At 40.3% G+C, this 15,281-nt stretch overlaps 1 protein-coding gene across 3 annotated transcripts in view; it reads left to right on the top strand.

The window, feature by feature from the left end:
* The window catches only part of RICTOR (RPTOR independent companion of MTOR complex 2), a 56,374-nt gene that overhangs the window by 23,767 nt on the left and 17,326 nt on the right, over window positions 1-15,281 (top strand). The window contains exons 11-22 of one of the 3 annotated variants that reach the window (XM_028747862.2): window positions 1,038-1,120; window positions 2,060-2,147; window positions 4,534-4,624; window positions 4,730-4,796; window positions 4,910-4,990; window positions 6,751-6,851; window positions 9,521-9,683; window positions 10,028-10,129; window positions 10,230-10,276; window positions 11,986-12,121; window positions 13,541-13,588; window positions 14,148-14,350. In XM_028747862.2, the coding sequence (XP_028603695.2) occupies window positions 1,038-1,120; window positions 2,060-2,147; window positions 4,534-4,624; window positions 4,730-4,796; window positions 4,910-4,990; window positions 6,751-6,851; window positions 9,521-9,683; window positions 10,028-10,129; window positions 10,230-10,276; window positions 11,986-12,121; window positions 13,541-13,588; window positions 14,148-14,350 (1,210 nt within the window). The remainder of the gene's footprint in view (window positions 1-1,037; window positions 1,121-2,059; window positions 2,148-4,533; window positions 4,625-4,729; window positions 4,797-4,909; window positions 4,991-6,750; window positions 6,852-9,520; window positions 9,684-10,027; window positions 10,130-10,229; window positions 10,277-11,985; window positions 12,122-13,540; window positions 13,589-14,147; window positions 14,351-15,281) is intronic. The other 2 variants (XM_028747863.2, XM_028747864.2) reach the window with 2 other exon arrangements.

Raw genomic sequence — 15,281 nt, forward strand, 5'->3', positions numbered from 1 at the left:
AGACAGTATATGCAACTTGCTGCTGAAATTGGCCTTCTTATCACTGGATTGAAAGGCAGTGTATTGCGACTTTTAAAAAAGATTCAGGAGGAGCTAGAATTACTAAACATACGGAAGAAAAAATACTGCTGAGGAAGAACAAGTATCAGAATCAGTGCTGTCTTGTCAATCTTTTAGAACTAAAACATGACAAAGTAGCTGATAAAATAAGAACAAAATAAATTGTTGCAAGAGCATTAACAGGAAGGTTTTTTACAGCAACACAAAGCCATCAGGGAGGGGATGAGATGAATTCTAGGGAGAGAATTCCACAACCCAGAGGTGGCCTTTAAAAAGCCTTTCGTTCCTGACAAACACAACTCTGAAATTGTCTGGACACAAAAGATAACTTCTTTAGAAGTTCTGATGGGAGGCTAAAGCTTTGTCGTTGGCAAAAAGACAAAAACAAAGGGAGATGTGGTGGAGGTTTATAAAGTACTTCACCTCACGGCTGTGCAGTTCATTGCCATAAGATGTGGTTGTGACCATTATCTTAGGTGGCTTTGGAAAAGGGTTAGGTGCATTCATGGAAGTTCTAGGTCTATCAACAACTATTAGCCATGATATCCAAATGTTGTTTCCGTCTTCAGAGGCAGTGAACCTCTGAATACCAGGGGCTATCATCTGGCTGCACTCTTGAGAACCGGGTGTTTGAGTAGAGAAGCTCCTTTTCTGAACCTGCAGGATTCTTAAGTTTCAATAATTACCTAGTATGATTCCCATTTTTTCGGTAGCATCACTATGGGCAAGATTATTATTTTATCTTATTTCGTTGCTTCCTGGCAAAGCAAATCTGTTGCTCTCTTTGAGCTATATTATGATGATGATTCCATGATAAAAGAAACACAATTTGTTCATGGTCCTAGAAATCCTGTGAAGTTTATGCTGTGTTATTTTTAGACCAACTGTCTGTTGTTCAGCCTGTGGCAGAGGTTTCCCACTGGGTGTTTGCACATGAGTTTGCCGTTATGTAATTATGCATTTTATTTTGTTTTTAGGCATTATTAGTTTATGCAAGCCTGGGAATTCCGGGATCCAATCTCTCATTGGAGTGCTGTGTATACCTAATATGGAAATAAGGGTATGTGTTTGACTTCTACAAGATGGATTCCGAGGGCTTGTATGCTTGCTCTTTTCGTGTAGACAGATGTACAAATTCTGTTTTCTCAGAAATCACTCTGTGTGTATATATCTGTATTATTGGAGGTTGTGCACACGTTGGCCCTCTGACTCCATGGCATAACTGACAGCTGGAAGTAACTGTGGCTGAAAGTGCCACAAAGCTACTAATGTTCTGGTGCAGTCCTCAGAGGCTACAGAACCTCTCTCAAGAATGAGCAGAGTTGGGGAGCTGTAAGTTGAGGAAGACAGTCACTTGGAAATAAGGGCAGGAGAGTCGGGATTAATCCTTCTTGGCTGCCTGAAGCTACAGTGTTGGAGCAGAGAGGGTAGGGTCTCTGACAGAAGGAGAGTGGCAGCTGAATATGGGTCAGATCTCTCTGAAGTGGCATCATCTGACCCAAATAATCATGAAATGAGAGCACGAGATAGGTTCTAGAGCAAGAGAGTTAACAAACAAAACGAGTTGAGGGTTTTTTATACTGTTGGGAAAACAGCTGGAAGAGTAAAGAGTGAATCTATATATACCCCTTAGCCATCTCATATTATTTGTAATGTGTTCACTAGGCATCTGTGACTTGCAACAAGCCTAACTGCTCACTACAAGATATTAAATGCTAAAACTGTATGAATGAGCAATGTTATTTTATTGTGGTCATTCTTCCAAAAGGCAGAAGCTTAGGATGTGTCTGTAATGTTAAATTATTTGTGACAAACTGTAGAATGCAATTCATGCTATGGAAGACTATTTTGCTTATTCCTTCTGTGTCCTCTGTGCCACTATGGGGAGTGGACAGCTGTAGGGGAAAATGGTATCAGCAAAAGTCACCCCTCACACTCCAGTGCAAATTCATTAAATTTCTACTGGTTTTTAAAATTCTGTTCCTTTTTATGTTTATAGCGAGGACTGCTTGAAGTTCTTTATGATATATTCCGCCTTCCTCTTCCTATCGTGACAGAAGAATTTATAGAAGCACTTCTCAGTGTAGGTTAGTATTGAACTTGCATGTTACTCTTCATTCATTGGGAAAGCTTATCAAGTCCATTCCTGTAATGGCTTCTGCGTACTTGAGCCCTGCAGTTCATTGCTGGACTTAGTCATGAGTACCTTACTTTAGAATTGCAGTAACCAGAAGCTTCTTCTCTGTGTAAACGGCAGAAATATGTCTGCCACTTAGCAACAAGGATTTTTTGTCAAATCTCTGATGGAATACTCTTTCTCAGCACGGGTCTGGCAACACTAAATGCTTAACTTATAGTTGAAGCCTGAGTGGCTTCTGAAACACCCCCATTCTCTTCCAGATAAAAGGCAGTGCTAATCCAGATGATCTCAGTGCTGGGGCTGGGTTATATGTGCTCAGGTATCTGGGATCCAGGTTGTTCACTCAACACAACCTTAAACAGTTGCACAGGCTGTCATATGCTACAAGCTTTAGCAGAGGTGCTGCATGCTGTCAGAGAGCTGCCCCCACCAACAGTCTAGCTGCTGCTTTCCTCACTTTCTGGTGCTTGTGGACCAGACCCACGAGCAGCCCCACATAGAGCACATTGCAGTAATCCAGCTTCAAGTTTGCCACTGCATTGGCCAGGCTATCCCAATCCATATACAGTTGTAGCTGGCATGCCAGATGAAGCTTATAAAAGACACTCCTAAACACAGATATCACTTGGATAAAGGTGTATCCAGGGGTACCCCCAGGCTGGGTACCTGCTCCTTCAGAGGGAGTATACCTCCATTCAGAACAGGCAGTTGACCTATCTTACGGAGCAGTCCTACTCACTGAGTCTCCATCTTCCCATCTCTCCCACCCAGTTTATTGTTCCTCAGCCAGTCCACAGTTGCATCCAGACACTGGTTCTGGGCTTAAACAACTACTGCTGATGCAGGTGTTGTGGAGAAATAGAGCTGTGTGTCATCAGCATATTGATGACCCTGTGCTCCAGATCTTCTACTGACAGCTTCATATAGATGTCATTCATAGCATATTGTGGACTCCCTCTATCGATGAAGATTCCACTTCCAGGTTTAGTTATCAGAAAATTTAAAGAGGGTTTAACTTCCTTGCAAGGTTCCTCATGATTTCTCCCTGCAAGTATGCTTTATCAGCCTGGCTATCTCCTCGACACCCAACAGGCTTCTCTTACATTGTGACTGTTATGTTGTTGCTTTTTGTGCATCTGCAGGTCATGTGTACACATGAACAATTCAGTGGTAGCTGGCAAACAAGGGGAAAAGGGATGCCATAAAGCCAAGCAGCAGCTTGAAGTGCTTACTGATTAATTCATCTGCTGCTTGGCCTTCATGGCATCCCTTTCCCCCCCTCTCCATTAATGATTCCTGCAGTGTTCACTTGCACATATGAACTGCAGATGGTGCAAACAGCAGAGAAAAATAAGAGCATAAACAAAAGTATAACAAAGTTAAATAAGAGGTGGCAAAGGGCAGTGGTGCAGACAAATGCTAAGATTTTGTTTTGCAACAAGGCTGAATGTGTCATGCCTCTGTCCCCACTTTTGCTCTGATATGCTCAGGCAGTCCTCACACTTCCCTGTACCACCTTTCCACTCTTATGAGGATGTACTGCTAAGAGCTGGGCTTTTTCTGGGTATTTCACTAAACCCCCTTTATTCCTGCTGCCACCACAGATGCTATTTATCTGAATACTTACCCCTAATGTAGCCAAGATTGAGGCATGTGGTGTAATGAAACTAATTTGTTAAACATAAATAAAAAGGTTTCAACATGACTTGCGTACATAAACATACTGCTTCAGTTTTCTTGCATTCACAAGAATGGCTGTTATAAGGTGGTTCCTATACAGTAAGCCTGCAACTTGTGTGCATTCAGCGTTTCACACGTGGTAAAATTAAGGGGGGGGGGGAATGGAAAGGGGGCAGGGCTAGAAGGGATGTAAGAAATCCACATCATCCCTCATATACATGGTCGCTCATCAGGGATGTTGCATTAACATAGAATCTTTGAGGTTCCTTCCAACTCTCTGGTTCTGAAACCTGAAACATGTAAAGTTTTATTAAGGTGTGGGAAAAGTACATTTTACTTCCCTTTAGAATAGGTCCACCTTGTGTACTTTCATATGTCACTGATTTGTATGTCTTTCTGAGATAAATGTGAGACTATTAGTGCCTACTGTAATTTAAACCTGATACCATTTATTATGTGATTAACTAAATGGTAGCTTATGTTTATTTATGTAGCTATAAAGCACACACGATAGCATAGAAATCAAGAGGGACAAGGAGAGCGAAATAATAATACCAAATCAAAATGAAAGGTGACTAGGGATTATGGTACTGACATACTCCATTGCTCTTGTTAATTAAACTCAGAATTTTCACTCGATGGCTTTCTTGTAGATCCAAGCAGGTTTCAAGATAGTTGGAGACTTTCTGATGGTTTTGTAGCTGCAGAAGCTAAAGTTATATTACCTCACCGAGCCAGATCAAGGTATTTTGTTATCAAAAGCATTAATGCCATTTCTGCCTGCTTCACTTAGATAATATGAAAGAGAACATGAAGCTGATCTCTATTTTCTTTTGCACATTTATCTAGGCCTGACCTCATGGACAACTACTTGGCGCTGGTTCTCTCTGCTTTCATTAGAAATGGACTCTTAGAAGTACGTTCAGACTTTCATTTAAATGACAATTAATTAACTCTGTTTTAGTACGTTCTGGGCAAAGCAGAACAGTGAGATGGTTACAATAGAGTTTCACTTCTTACTTACTCCAGGGTCTAGTTGAAGTAATCACAAGCAGCGATGACCATGTATCCGTCAGAGCAACAATCTTACTTGGGGAACTTTTGCATATGGTAAGGAAGACTTTGTTTCATGTACTGATGGTTAAATTCTTTACTTTGGGAATCTTCCAAGGATGGAAGAAAACAAAATAATTTTAAAAGGAATATTTTACTTAAGGAAGAAGGTATAGTTACCCAATACAAAGAATACTCTGGTTCCCTGAAAGTGTGTCCTTGCCCCAGTAAAAGATGCAGTAGGTCATAAAAAGGTCATAGGATCATAGAATTGTAGAGTTGGAAGGTACCCCGAGGGTGATCTAGTCCAACCCCCTTAAATGCAGGAATATCAACTAGATCATACATGACAGATGGTCACCCAACCTTTGCTTAAAAACCTCCAATGAAGGAGAGTCCACTGCTTATCATGGGAGTCTGTTCCACTGTCAACAAGTTCTTACTGTGAGAAAATTTTCTCACCTCCTTTCTTTTAACTTGAATCCATTGGTTTGGGTCCTATCCTCCAGAGCAGGAGAAAACAAGCTTTCTCTATCCTCTATGTGACAGCCCTTTAGATATCTGAAGATGACTATCATATCTCCTCTGAGTCTCCTCTTTAACAGACTAAACATACCCAACTCCCTCCACTGTTCCTTATAAGGCTTGGTTTTCAGACGCTTGATCATCTTGGTTGCCCTCCTCTGCAAACGTTTCAGCTTGTCAATATCCTCCTTAAATTGTGTTGCCTAGAACTGGACACAGTACTCCAGCTGTGATCTGACCAAGGCAGAATAGAGTGGTTCTGTGACTTTTCTTGATTGGAACACTATATTTCTGTTGTTGCAGCCTAGAATAACATTAGCTTCTTTTGCTGCTGCATCACACAGTTGAGTCGTGTGAAGTTGTAGTCTACTAAAACCCCTAGATCCTATTCACATGTACTACTGGCAGTCCAGGTGTTCCCCATCTTAAATTTGTGCAATTTTACTTCCTTCCTGCTGCTGTGATTCAAAACCTTGCTGCCTTGCTGAGAACTACCAGAAGGACTAGGGACTGTGTGTAAGCATGGCTCCTGCCCCGTCAAGTTTCCTGTAGACTTGTCTCAGCTATGGAAACTCGGCTAGTTCACTGATGGATCCTCGCTTTCTTCAGTGCATTACCGGCCATCCCTGGATGGCTATTTAATGCTGGCTCAAGTGAGCACAGTCAGCTCTCATATTGGTTTACAAGCTCCATGTTCATCATTCATTATTTCTGCAGGTTGTTAATTTTGTACTTTTAGAATTAAGAGCCCCAGCTATAAAAGTCATTCTCCAGAGAAGCAGCTGAATTAGTCTTTTGCAGCAAAAGCAAGACTCTAAAGATTAATATTTTTATAGCATAAGCTGTATTAAATAGGTTACATTCAACTTCATTAGATGCATGAATCCACTGCTTGTTGGCTCCTTTAATGCGGTTTGCTAACTGATAATATCTCAAGGAAGTGGGTTTTCCAAGAGAATTGTTAGAAATCTTGTCTAAGCCTGCAACATATACAAGCAGTTAGCAAATGCTTTTTCTACAGTTGTCAAATTCAGTTGTTTGGAACAAACTTAGTTGGTCTCTAAGGTGCTACTGGACAATTTTTTAAGTTTTTAAATTTATGTCAAATTCAGTATTTACTTTTAAAAAATCTATATTAGCTTAATTTTATCTGAAGTGGAAAGAGAAAGGAAAAGTGATTTCCTTTTGGCAGAGTTCTGTTTGTATACCATTCAAGTTAAATAGGTTTTCATTGGGTGGGACCTGGGCTGTATCTGAAAATGAAAATCGGTGATGTTTCTTCTCTTTTTCAGGCAAACACCATTCTTCCTCATTGTCATAGCCATCACTTACACTGCTTACCAACTTTAATGAACATGGCAGCTTCTTTTGACATCGCAAAGGAGAAGAGACAGTAAGCATACATTTTAGTAACCTGCTGAAGTTACCCTAAATTGGCATATCCAATTCAGTATAGCTGCACTTCTTCTTACGACTTATCTAAATAGATGGCTTTAGTGATTTTATATATTTGAAATTAGAAGCCATATTATCCAAAGAATACAGAGCAGTGGGCATGATAGTAAAAACATTTATTAATGGGTACCATGTCTGAAAGGCTTTCAAGATAAAAAAAACCCCAGCAGAAACAGGACGAAGAGCAGGAAGAAACAAAAGCCATGAAAACAAGGACACAAGTTTCTCTTCTTCTTTTGGCTAATAAACTAAGCTATCTAATATGTACATCGTATGTACACAAAGTCCATACAGTGGGGAAATTAAGAATTTTTCTTCACCCTGTATTACAGATAATTAATCTCATTGACCTAGTTTACATGTAATGCAAAGCCAAGCCATTTAGGTTCCTGGAGTGAAGATTGCAGCCAATGACCTCCTCCCCCAGTTTGCTGCTGCTGTGCTACCCAGGGCTAAGCCATGGGTTAAGCAATGGTTTGGTGCTCCTGATGAACCACAAGCTATAATCAGGGATAGTATTAAATTAATTCAGAATAGGTGCATTGAAAGTAATGGCATGGTCAGTTTAGGTCCATTCATTTCAGTGGGTCTAAGTAAAAGTTAGTTGAATACAACCCCAGGGTTCGTCCATGGTTTACTGCTTGTGGTACAGGGGAGACAGTCCACAAGCCCACGTTTGGATGTAATGCTTAGGTTGAGAGGAGCACTGCAGCCATAATCTACACTTTGAGATCCTGCACATTTTTTCATTTGCACTAAGCCATGGTTTAGCTTTGCATGAGCTGCTCTCTGGCCCAGTGCTTGGTGCCCAGTGTTACACACAGAGACTTCTGTCGCGGAGCAGATTTGAGGGGACATATAGGTTGCTGAAAAGGAGAGGAAGGGAAAGTTTTGTTGCACAAGAGAAACTCCATTCCTTGTGCATGGACAGTTTTGGATTTGGCCCATGGTCTTCCTTACCAAGTGTGTTGACCTAGGCTTGGAAACAAACAAGCAAACTTGACGTTTGTCAGGTTTCCCAGAAAAATCAACATTTAGCAGATATCTGAAGAATTCAGGAATTCAGGCTGCAGTGCCTGTATCGTTAGAGGAGCTCTACCATTGATTTCTAAATTAGGATTGTACCCAAAATTTCTAGCTGACGAATTTACTCAGGGATTTTGCTTCCTGTAAAACCTGAATATTTGTCTTGCCAAAACAGCTCTGGATTAAGACAGATTGTGCTTGTTTAAAATGAAAACAATAAGCACGACTTTCTAGTTTTCTTGTTCTGAAGTTTTCATTTGTTTTCAAGTGTGTTAATATTTCTGTTTGGACTTTATGTGCAAGTCCTCAGAAACGCAGTACAGTTTATAATATGTCCTGTACCCACCAAAATTACAAGCCATTTACAAATTTTTTTGGACACCCTACACAAAAACCATTCATGCAATGAGTGATTATGCCAGCAGCACTGGTTCAGTAAATTCGTAAGCCCTTTGGTATCTTTATTTCCTTTTAAATATATATATATATATAGAGAGAGAGAGGAAGAATTGTGATTCATAGTGTAAGGGAGGTTTTGATATATTCAAGACTATTTAATCTGGTGTTTTTTATCATCTTTACCACTCATTTACATCTTCATAAGTTTTTCCCATTTAAATATACGTACTGAGAAAATACCTATTAGGAATCTATTGCAGTGTTCATGTAATTGATTTAAATGTTTCCCCAGTTGACCCCATTTTTTAAAAAAAACCTTTTCTTCATCAATACAAAAAAGAACTACTGCCATCTGACATGGTTACATAAAATCACTTTAAACCGTGGCCTAATCAATCTGTACCAAAATATAACTGATTTGGAACAATTGTATAAAGAACAATTGAATGAATAGTTATTCTGACAAGTATCAGGTAACGTCTTGAAAAATACAAATTGCATGAGAAAGCTCATTTTATCATATACCTTGGGGTGTGGGGTGGAATCCCTAATCTGTTTGTAACAGAATGTTCAGAGTGTAATCACTATTTAATCCAGTTAATAATCTGATTTCAACTGTTTCCCCCGGTTGAAATGAAGTTTGAATCTTGCTCAGATCAGTAGCAAACCTCTCAGTGGTTTTCATGGTTCTAAGTTATCTCTAGTTCTAAATTTTCCCTCTTTTTAAAGCCTGTGATCATGAACCCAGAAATGGAGTGATTACGCTTTAATGAATGAGTTATGGTTTGCTCCAGAATGCCTGTGATAAACTTTTACAGTAGCCGTTTAAGTAGTCAAGTGGAATGTTTCCTGTCCTAATTTAAAATTGGGAGTGCTCCTAAAAGGAACAAATTTAGGCTCAGTTTATATCTGCCTCAGATTAGTTTCTGTAAAAGGTCACCCTTTCATGTTTAAGGCTTGGTCATGCATACTGCCTCTCCACCATTCTTCCTGGAGCTGTGACAGGCAGGTGCAAAGGTGGGCGGGGCTGTGTTGTTCAGGCCATTGTTAGACTTTGAAGTCATCTTCTAGCACAAAGATCTCTGGGAAATGCAGTTTGACTATATTTCACATCCTTTCAGATCCTTACTAAAGGCAGTAATCTTATAGAAAATTTTGACTGTCAACTTTCCCCCTTGGTAGACGGGCCAGCGCTGCACTAAATTGTCTAAAACGCTTTCATGAAATGAAGAAACGAGGACCGAAACCTTATAGCCTTCATCTAGATCACATTGTTCAGAAAGCCATGTCAACACATCAGCGAAGGGATCAGTATCGTGTGCAGAAAGACATCTTTATTCTAAAGGTAGCTATTTTACTTCAATGTCAGTGATTTTCCTTATTATTTTTTTGTAAACAGCAAATAATCTTCATTGATTTAAACTGAATTTCCAAAATAAGAGTTGCTAGGAATTATGAGTTTAAATGAAAACCTTACATGGGGAGATAGGGTGGGGAAACTGTTGCACTAGAAATCTGACATGGCTTCTGAGTGCAGAGAGAGAAAATGTGGGCATACGTTTTGGTGGTGGTCTGTCTACAGTTCAATATATTTTAATAATCTGCAAACTTGTATATTACTTTCTAATGTTGATGCAAGTGTTGCAGCAGTTTGAACTTTGATTTCTCTTCTTCCTTCTGCTATTCAAGGATACCGATGAAGCACTGTTAATTAATCTAAGAGACAGCCAAGTTCTTCATCACAAAGAGAATCTTGAGTGGAATTGGAATCTGATAGGGACCATACTAAAGGTAAGCCGTTAAATGGCTCCCTAATTAACGTCTGAAGATTAAATTGAAATGAAAGGAAGTGACATACAAGTCTTACAAAACTCTCTTATCTATTTTGCAGTGGCCAAATATCAGCGTAAAGTTCAACAAAGATGAACAGTGGAACAGGTATTCATATTTACTAAAGGGGGGGCAGTTCCGTTCTGCCTTGGCAGCTTGCTTTTCCTCCTACAACTGCTTCTGGGGGTTCTTGACACTTGTAAATTGTGGGGTACATTGGCTGTACAGTCGTACCTTGGAAGTTGAACAGAATCTGTTCCGGAAGTCCGTTCAACTTCCAAAACGTTAGGAAACCAAAGCGTGGCTTCTGAGCCTGCAGCCAATTGGAAACTGCAGAACCCGTGTCAGATTTTCGGGTTCCAAAAGAAAGTTCCAGGTTTCAGTTGTTTGGGGGCCAATTTGTTCTGGAGCCAAGGCATTTGAGATCCAAGGTACGACTGTACCTGAAGACTAGGACCCTCAGTCTCCTAGGTCTTAGTCCAACACTCTAACCACTACATCACACTGGCTTCTATTTGCTGTGTGTGCTTTTTCAAAGGTGAAATCTTTCATTATTTTCTTTATGTTTTTTTACCATCACTTGCTAAGAAATGTGACACATTTCCTGAAAAGGTGCTTGCATTTCTGTCTTTCCCCCAGTTACAGTTTTGAATAGCCTGGCCTTTGTGTGTTATGAATTAGAAAAGGAAATTCACTGAATTGAATTAACTCTTGGGGAAAAAGGACAGGGATGCCGATCTCTAGTTTCCCCTGCCTAATTGAGTAAGATGGATGGTTACAAGGAATATGACCTTTCTCCTGATGGCACCCTATTTATTGACTAACTCAGCAAAGTTGCTTCCCTGACACCAGTTTTTTTTCTTTTAAGCACCAGGTCAAGACCCTTCTTGTTTTCATAGGTTTTAAAAAATTGTACTGGGTGCATCTCTCTGGTGCATCTTTGGACCAAGTTTCCCAGTTACTAGTTTTATATTGGTTTTAGCTTCTGTGCATGAGCTGATTTTAGATTTGGCTGCTGGAATTTTTATAATTGCTTTTAAAGTTTTATTGTGTAAAGTTTTGAATTGTAGCTATATACCGTATTTTTTGCACCATAACACTTGCTTTTTTCCTCCTAGAAAGTAAGGGGAAATGTCTGTGCGTGTTATGGAGCGAATGCCTGCGGGTGGCGGGGGGGATCTGCTGCAGTCGTGAGCAGAGGATCCATGGTTCCCCTTCCTTCCCTCCTCCGTGGTTACAAAGCATGGATCCACATGGATCCTCAGGATTTTTGCATTGGGCTACTCCAAACTCACTGTCAGATCACATGTCTGTGGCCACAGCATGAACCACAAAAATCATATATCCACTATTTCATTTAGAATATTTTTTTCTTGTTTTCCTTCTCTAAAAACTACATGCGTGTTATGGTCTGGTGCGTGTTATAGAGTGAAAAATACGGTATTTTTAATGTTTCCATATATTGCACATAGAACTTAGTTAAATGGTAGCGTGCAAATAGAATGAACAAATAAATTAATAAATGCATATTGCTTGGGGGGGTTTTGTATTAGGAAACTAATCTGCTCTTCCATCAGTAAGCCAGTACAATCACAAGCAATACATAAGCTAGCAGCAGGGAGCAGGCAGGCTAGTATGGGAAGAGAATGTATTGACTTCACTATGACCCTATAATAGCATTTGCATTTAAGTACAGGTGCTAACATTTGAAAACATAAAGCCTCTTCGCCATCTCGTAGATAAAACAGTGTGGTATACACATTTGCCTGAAGCTTGCAACAAACTTTTCAGCACCTCATATGTCTGTTTAATGTTAGATTTATACGGCGACTGATGTATTTTTACAAGCCTAGCAGCAAATTGTATGCCAACCTGGATCTGGATTACGCAAAGGCCAAACAGCTCACAGTTGTAGGTTGCCAGTTAACTGAGTATCTCCTTGAATCTGAAGAGGTAAGATTCATTTTGTTTAGCTCTAAGTAACAACTAGCAGCTTCTTGTATTGTTGGCATTACCTTTTGGCGAGTTATTACCTTTATTGCATATTCTAAAAAAATATTAGAAGATTCATTAGGCCAGGTTTGCCAGGTCTAAAGGAAGTGCAATTGGAACATTTAATTCAGGCTGGGAAATATGAGTATTTGCTGGTCAAAATCATAGAAGAAGAATGGAGTTTATAAAAATGTATGGCTTATTCCATTGATATATAAAGTTGCGGGGGTGGGAATCTAGCACATTAGTAAGAGCCCTAAACTGTAGCAATTCATTAATAACATAAAAATGGCTTGATATCCCTGGAGTTCTTCATAGTCTTTACCCTGCTCCTTAACCTTGCACCGCAAGACATCACTAGGTAAGCCGTATTTAATGGGTGTCTAGTTACCCTCATCCTGATTGGCCAGTGAATCGCTAATTTTAAGCAACTCAGTTAACAAAGCAGTAGATCTCTCAGTTTTATGGGAGGAGAGATCTAGCTGGTTACCAAGTCACTTCTCAGCCAGCTCCCAAGCTCTGCCTATCCTAGCTGCCTAAACTCTAGAGCAGGTATGTCGAACCGGTCGATCGCCGGTTCCCCCCAAAAACCTCAACAACTTTGGTCAACCCAGTGGTAGATCACTGCCAGTTTTTTTATAGGAGTAGATTGCAGTCTCTTGGGTGTTGGACATGCCTGCTCTAGAGGATGAACAGATGCCTTTGGTTCAGAACACACCAGATAATTAAGTTTATTATTCAGAACACACAAGTGTATCCAGCAGTGTCGTTCAGCTGATTGTCAAGCTTAGCATTAGCAGAGTGGCAGGGGAAGCAATTTCCAACAATTCCTTTTTCACCTGCAGATCCCTGTCCCCCCTAAATCTGCTCTGAAGGGTCTCCCAGTTCTCTGGAGCGGATTTATGAGTGGTGCAAGTGTCTACAGGTTGGAGAGGGAATTGCCAAAAATTGCTTCCCTCTTCATTTCACTGAAGGAAGCCTTATCAGCTGAAAAACACTTCTGGAAACAAAGCATAGAGGATAAAATTGCATCCCATTAAATAAACAAAGAAAAATGGTGGTTATAGATCCTGAGACTTGCCCTAGCTGGAATAATAGACACCTGATTCATCCCTTATGCACTGTAGGAGATCCATTATAAGAGGCAGTAGTGGATTCAGGAATCAAAGTCTCCTCTACATTCCTTTGTCTACAAACCAAAGCAGCATGGACTCTAGGAAGCATAATTAGTTAATTGTAGATGAAGACCACTTGATGAAAAATCTAGCTTTCATATTTGTAGAGTTTTGCCTATGAAATTTACACACCAGCCTGATAGGCTTCAGGATACTGGGAAGGGATGATACAGAGGTCAAATCAACATGCCCTTTTGCCCCTCAGGAAGGAAGACAGGAAGGAAAGAAGGAAGGAAGGCAGGTGCAACAAAAGGTAGATACAGACTTAAAATTATCTCAACTTTCTGTAGCCTAATGCCTTGCATTCCTAATTCTCTGTGACACATAAGGGGTAACCATTTAAAGGTGTTCGTCCTAGTCTCTTTTCTTCTTTTCTTTTTGTTTGACAAAATTCAGAAGCTGGTGGAAGAGGGAAAGGACCAGAAGGTGTTATGTTCACTTTTGTAAAAACCTGTTCTTGAGCTGCTTCACTCGTCACCTGCCACTGTTAAGCGCTCACAAAACCTGGGACTGCCTGAGGCTTATTTACTCTTGTGACAGCCATAATCCCCACAGGAATTGACTTTTCAGCTCGTGACAAGATCATCTGAGGGCAGTATCACAGCAGATTCTCCCCACATTTCAAAGTTTACACATGCTGCAGCGTTTTCACAATGAAGGGTTTTCTTCTGGTTTTAATTTATCGGGTGCTTTTCGGTTTGATGGTTGCTTTCTTTCTCTTGTGCCCAAAGAAATGTAAATGGGTGTCTTTTTTTCAATGAGGCAGGGAAATGCTGCCAAAGGAACTGAAGTTTTCTCCTTTCTCTTTGAAGCAGGATGGACATGGTTACCTCGAAGAGTTAGTGAAAGATATTGTACACTGGCTCAATTCTTCTTCTGGACTGAAACCAGAACGCAGCCTCCAGAACAATGGGTTACTTAACACTCTTAGTCAGCACTACTTCTTGTTTTTTGGTACGCTCTCCTGTCAACCCCACGGAGTGAAAATGCTTGAAAAGTGTAACGTGTTTCAGTGGTAAGCATTATCTTCAGAATCTTTTGAACTACTCAGATCCTAGAAGTTTTAAAATGAATTCTCTCATTGTTCTTTAAATTTCTGTAAAACTAGATGTGGTTAGTTGACCCTAATTTTTACATTTTTTGTAAAAAGAAAAAGATAGATTCCTAAAGGAACTAGGTTGCATACACTGTTAAAAGTTGAATGAGCTCATCCAAAACATCTATATTTCATCTACATTATTAAGAATAGTACTAGATTCAAAAGTGTGTAATTAGATTTTATGAAAGTGACAGTACATTCTTAAAAGATAATATGCAAAACATTTCCCCAAGTCTGTATTTGTTTATAGTTTTTAACTAATCTATAGACCAAGCATGCTATCATTTTTCAGGAAAAGAAAGCTTTCTATGCTGAAAGCTGGAGAAAACTCTTTAGCTTCCTTTCAATAGAAATAATTTATATCCTATTGGACTACATGGGATTTTAGGGTAACTTAGCAGGGGGACGCGGGTGGTGCTGTGGTCTAAACCACTGAGCCTCTTGGGCTTGACTATCAGAAGGTCAGCGGTTCGAATCCCCGCTACGGGGTGAGCTCCCATTCCTCGGTCCCAGCTCCTGTCAACCCAGCAGTTCGAAAGCACGACCAAAAAGTGCAAGTAGATAAATAGGTACCCCTCCAGCGGGAAGGTAAATGGCATTCCCATGCACTCCTCTGGTTTTGGTGCTCCGTTGCGCCAGAAGCGGCTTAGTCATGCTGGCCACATGACCCGGAAAAACTGTCTGCAGACAAACGCTGGCTCCCTCGGCCTGTAAAGCGAGATGAGCGCCACAACCCCAGAGTCATCTGCGACTGGACTTAACTGTCAGGGGTCCTTTACATTTAGCTTTTTTAGCAGGGGGAATAAATATTCCTGGCCTGAAGAACTTAGTTTGATAGTGGAGAAAG

The sequence above is a fragment of the Podarcis muralis genome, chromosome 11 (assembly GCF_964188315.1).
Source record: "Podarcis muralis chromosome 11, rPodMur119.hap1.1, whole genome shotgun sequence".
In the NCBI taxonomy this organism is placed as follows: domain Eukaryota; kingdom Metazoa; phylum Chordata; class Lepidosauria; order Squamata; family Lacertidae; genus Podarcis; species Podarcis muralis.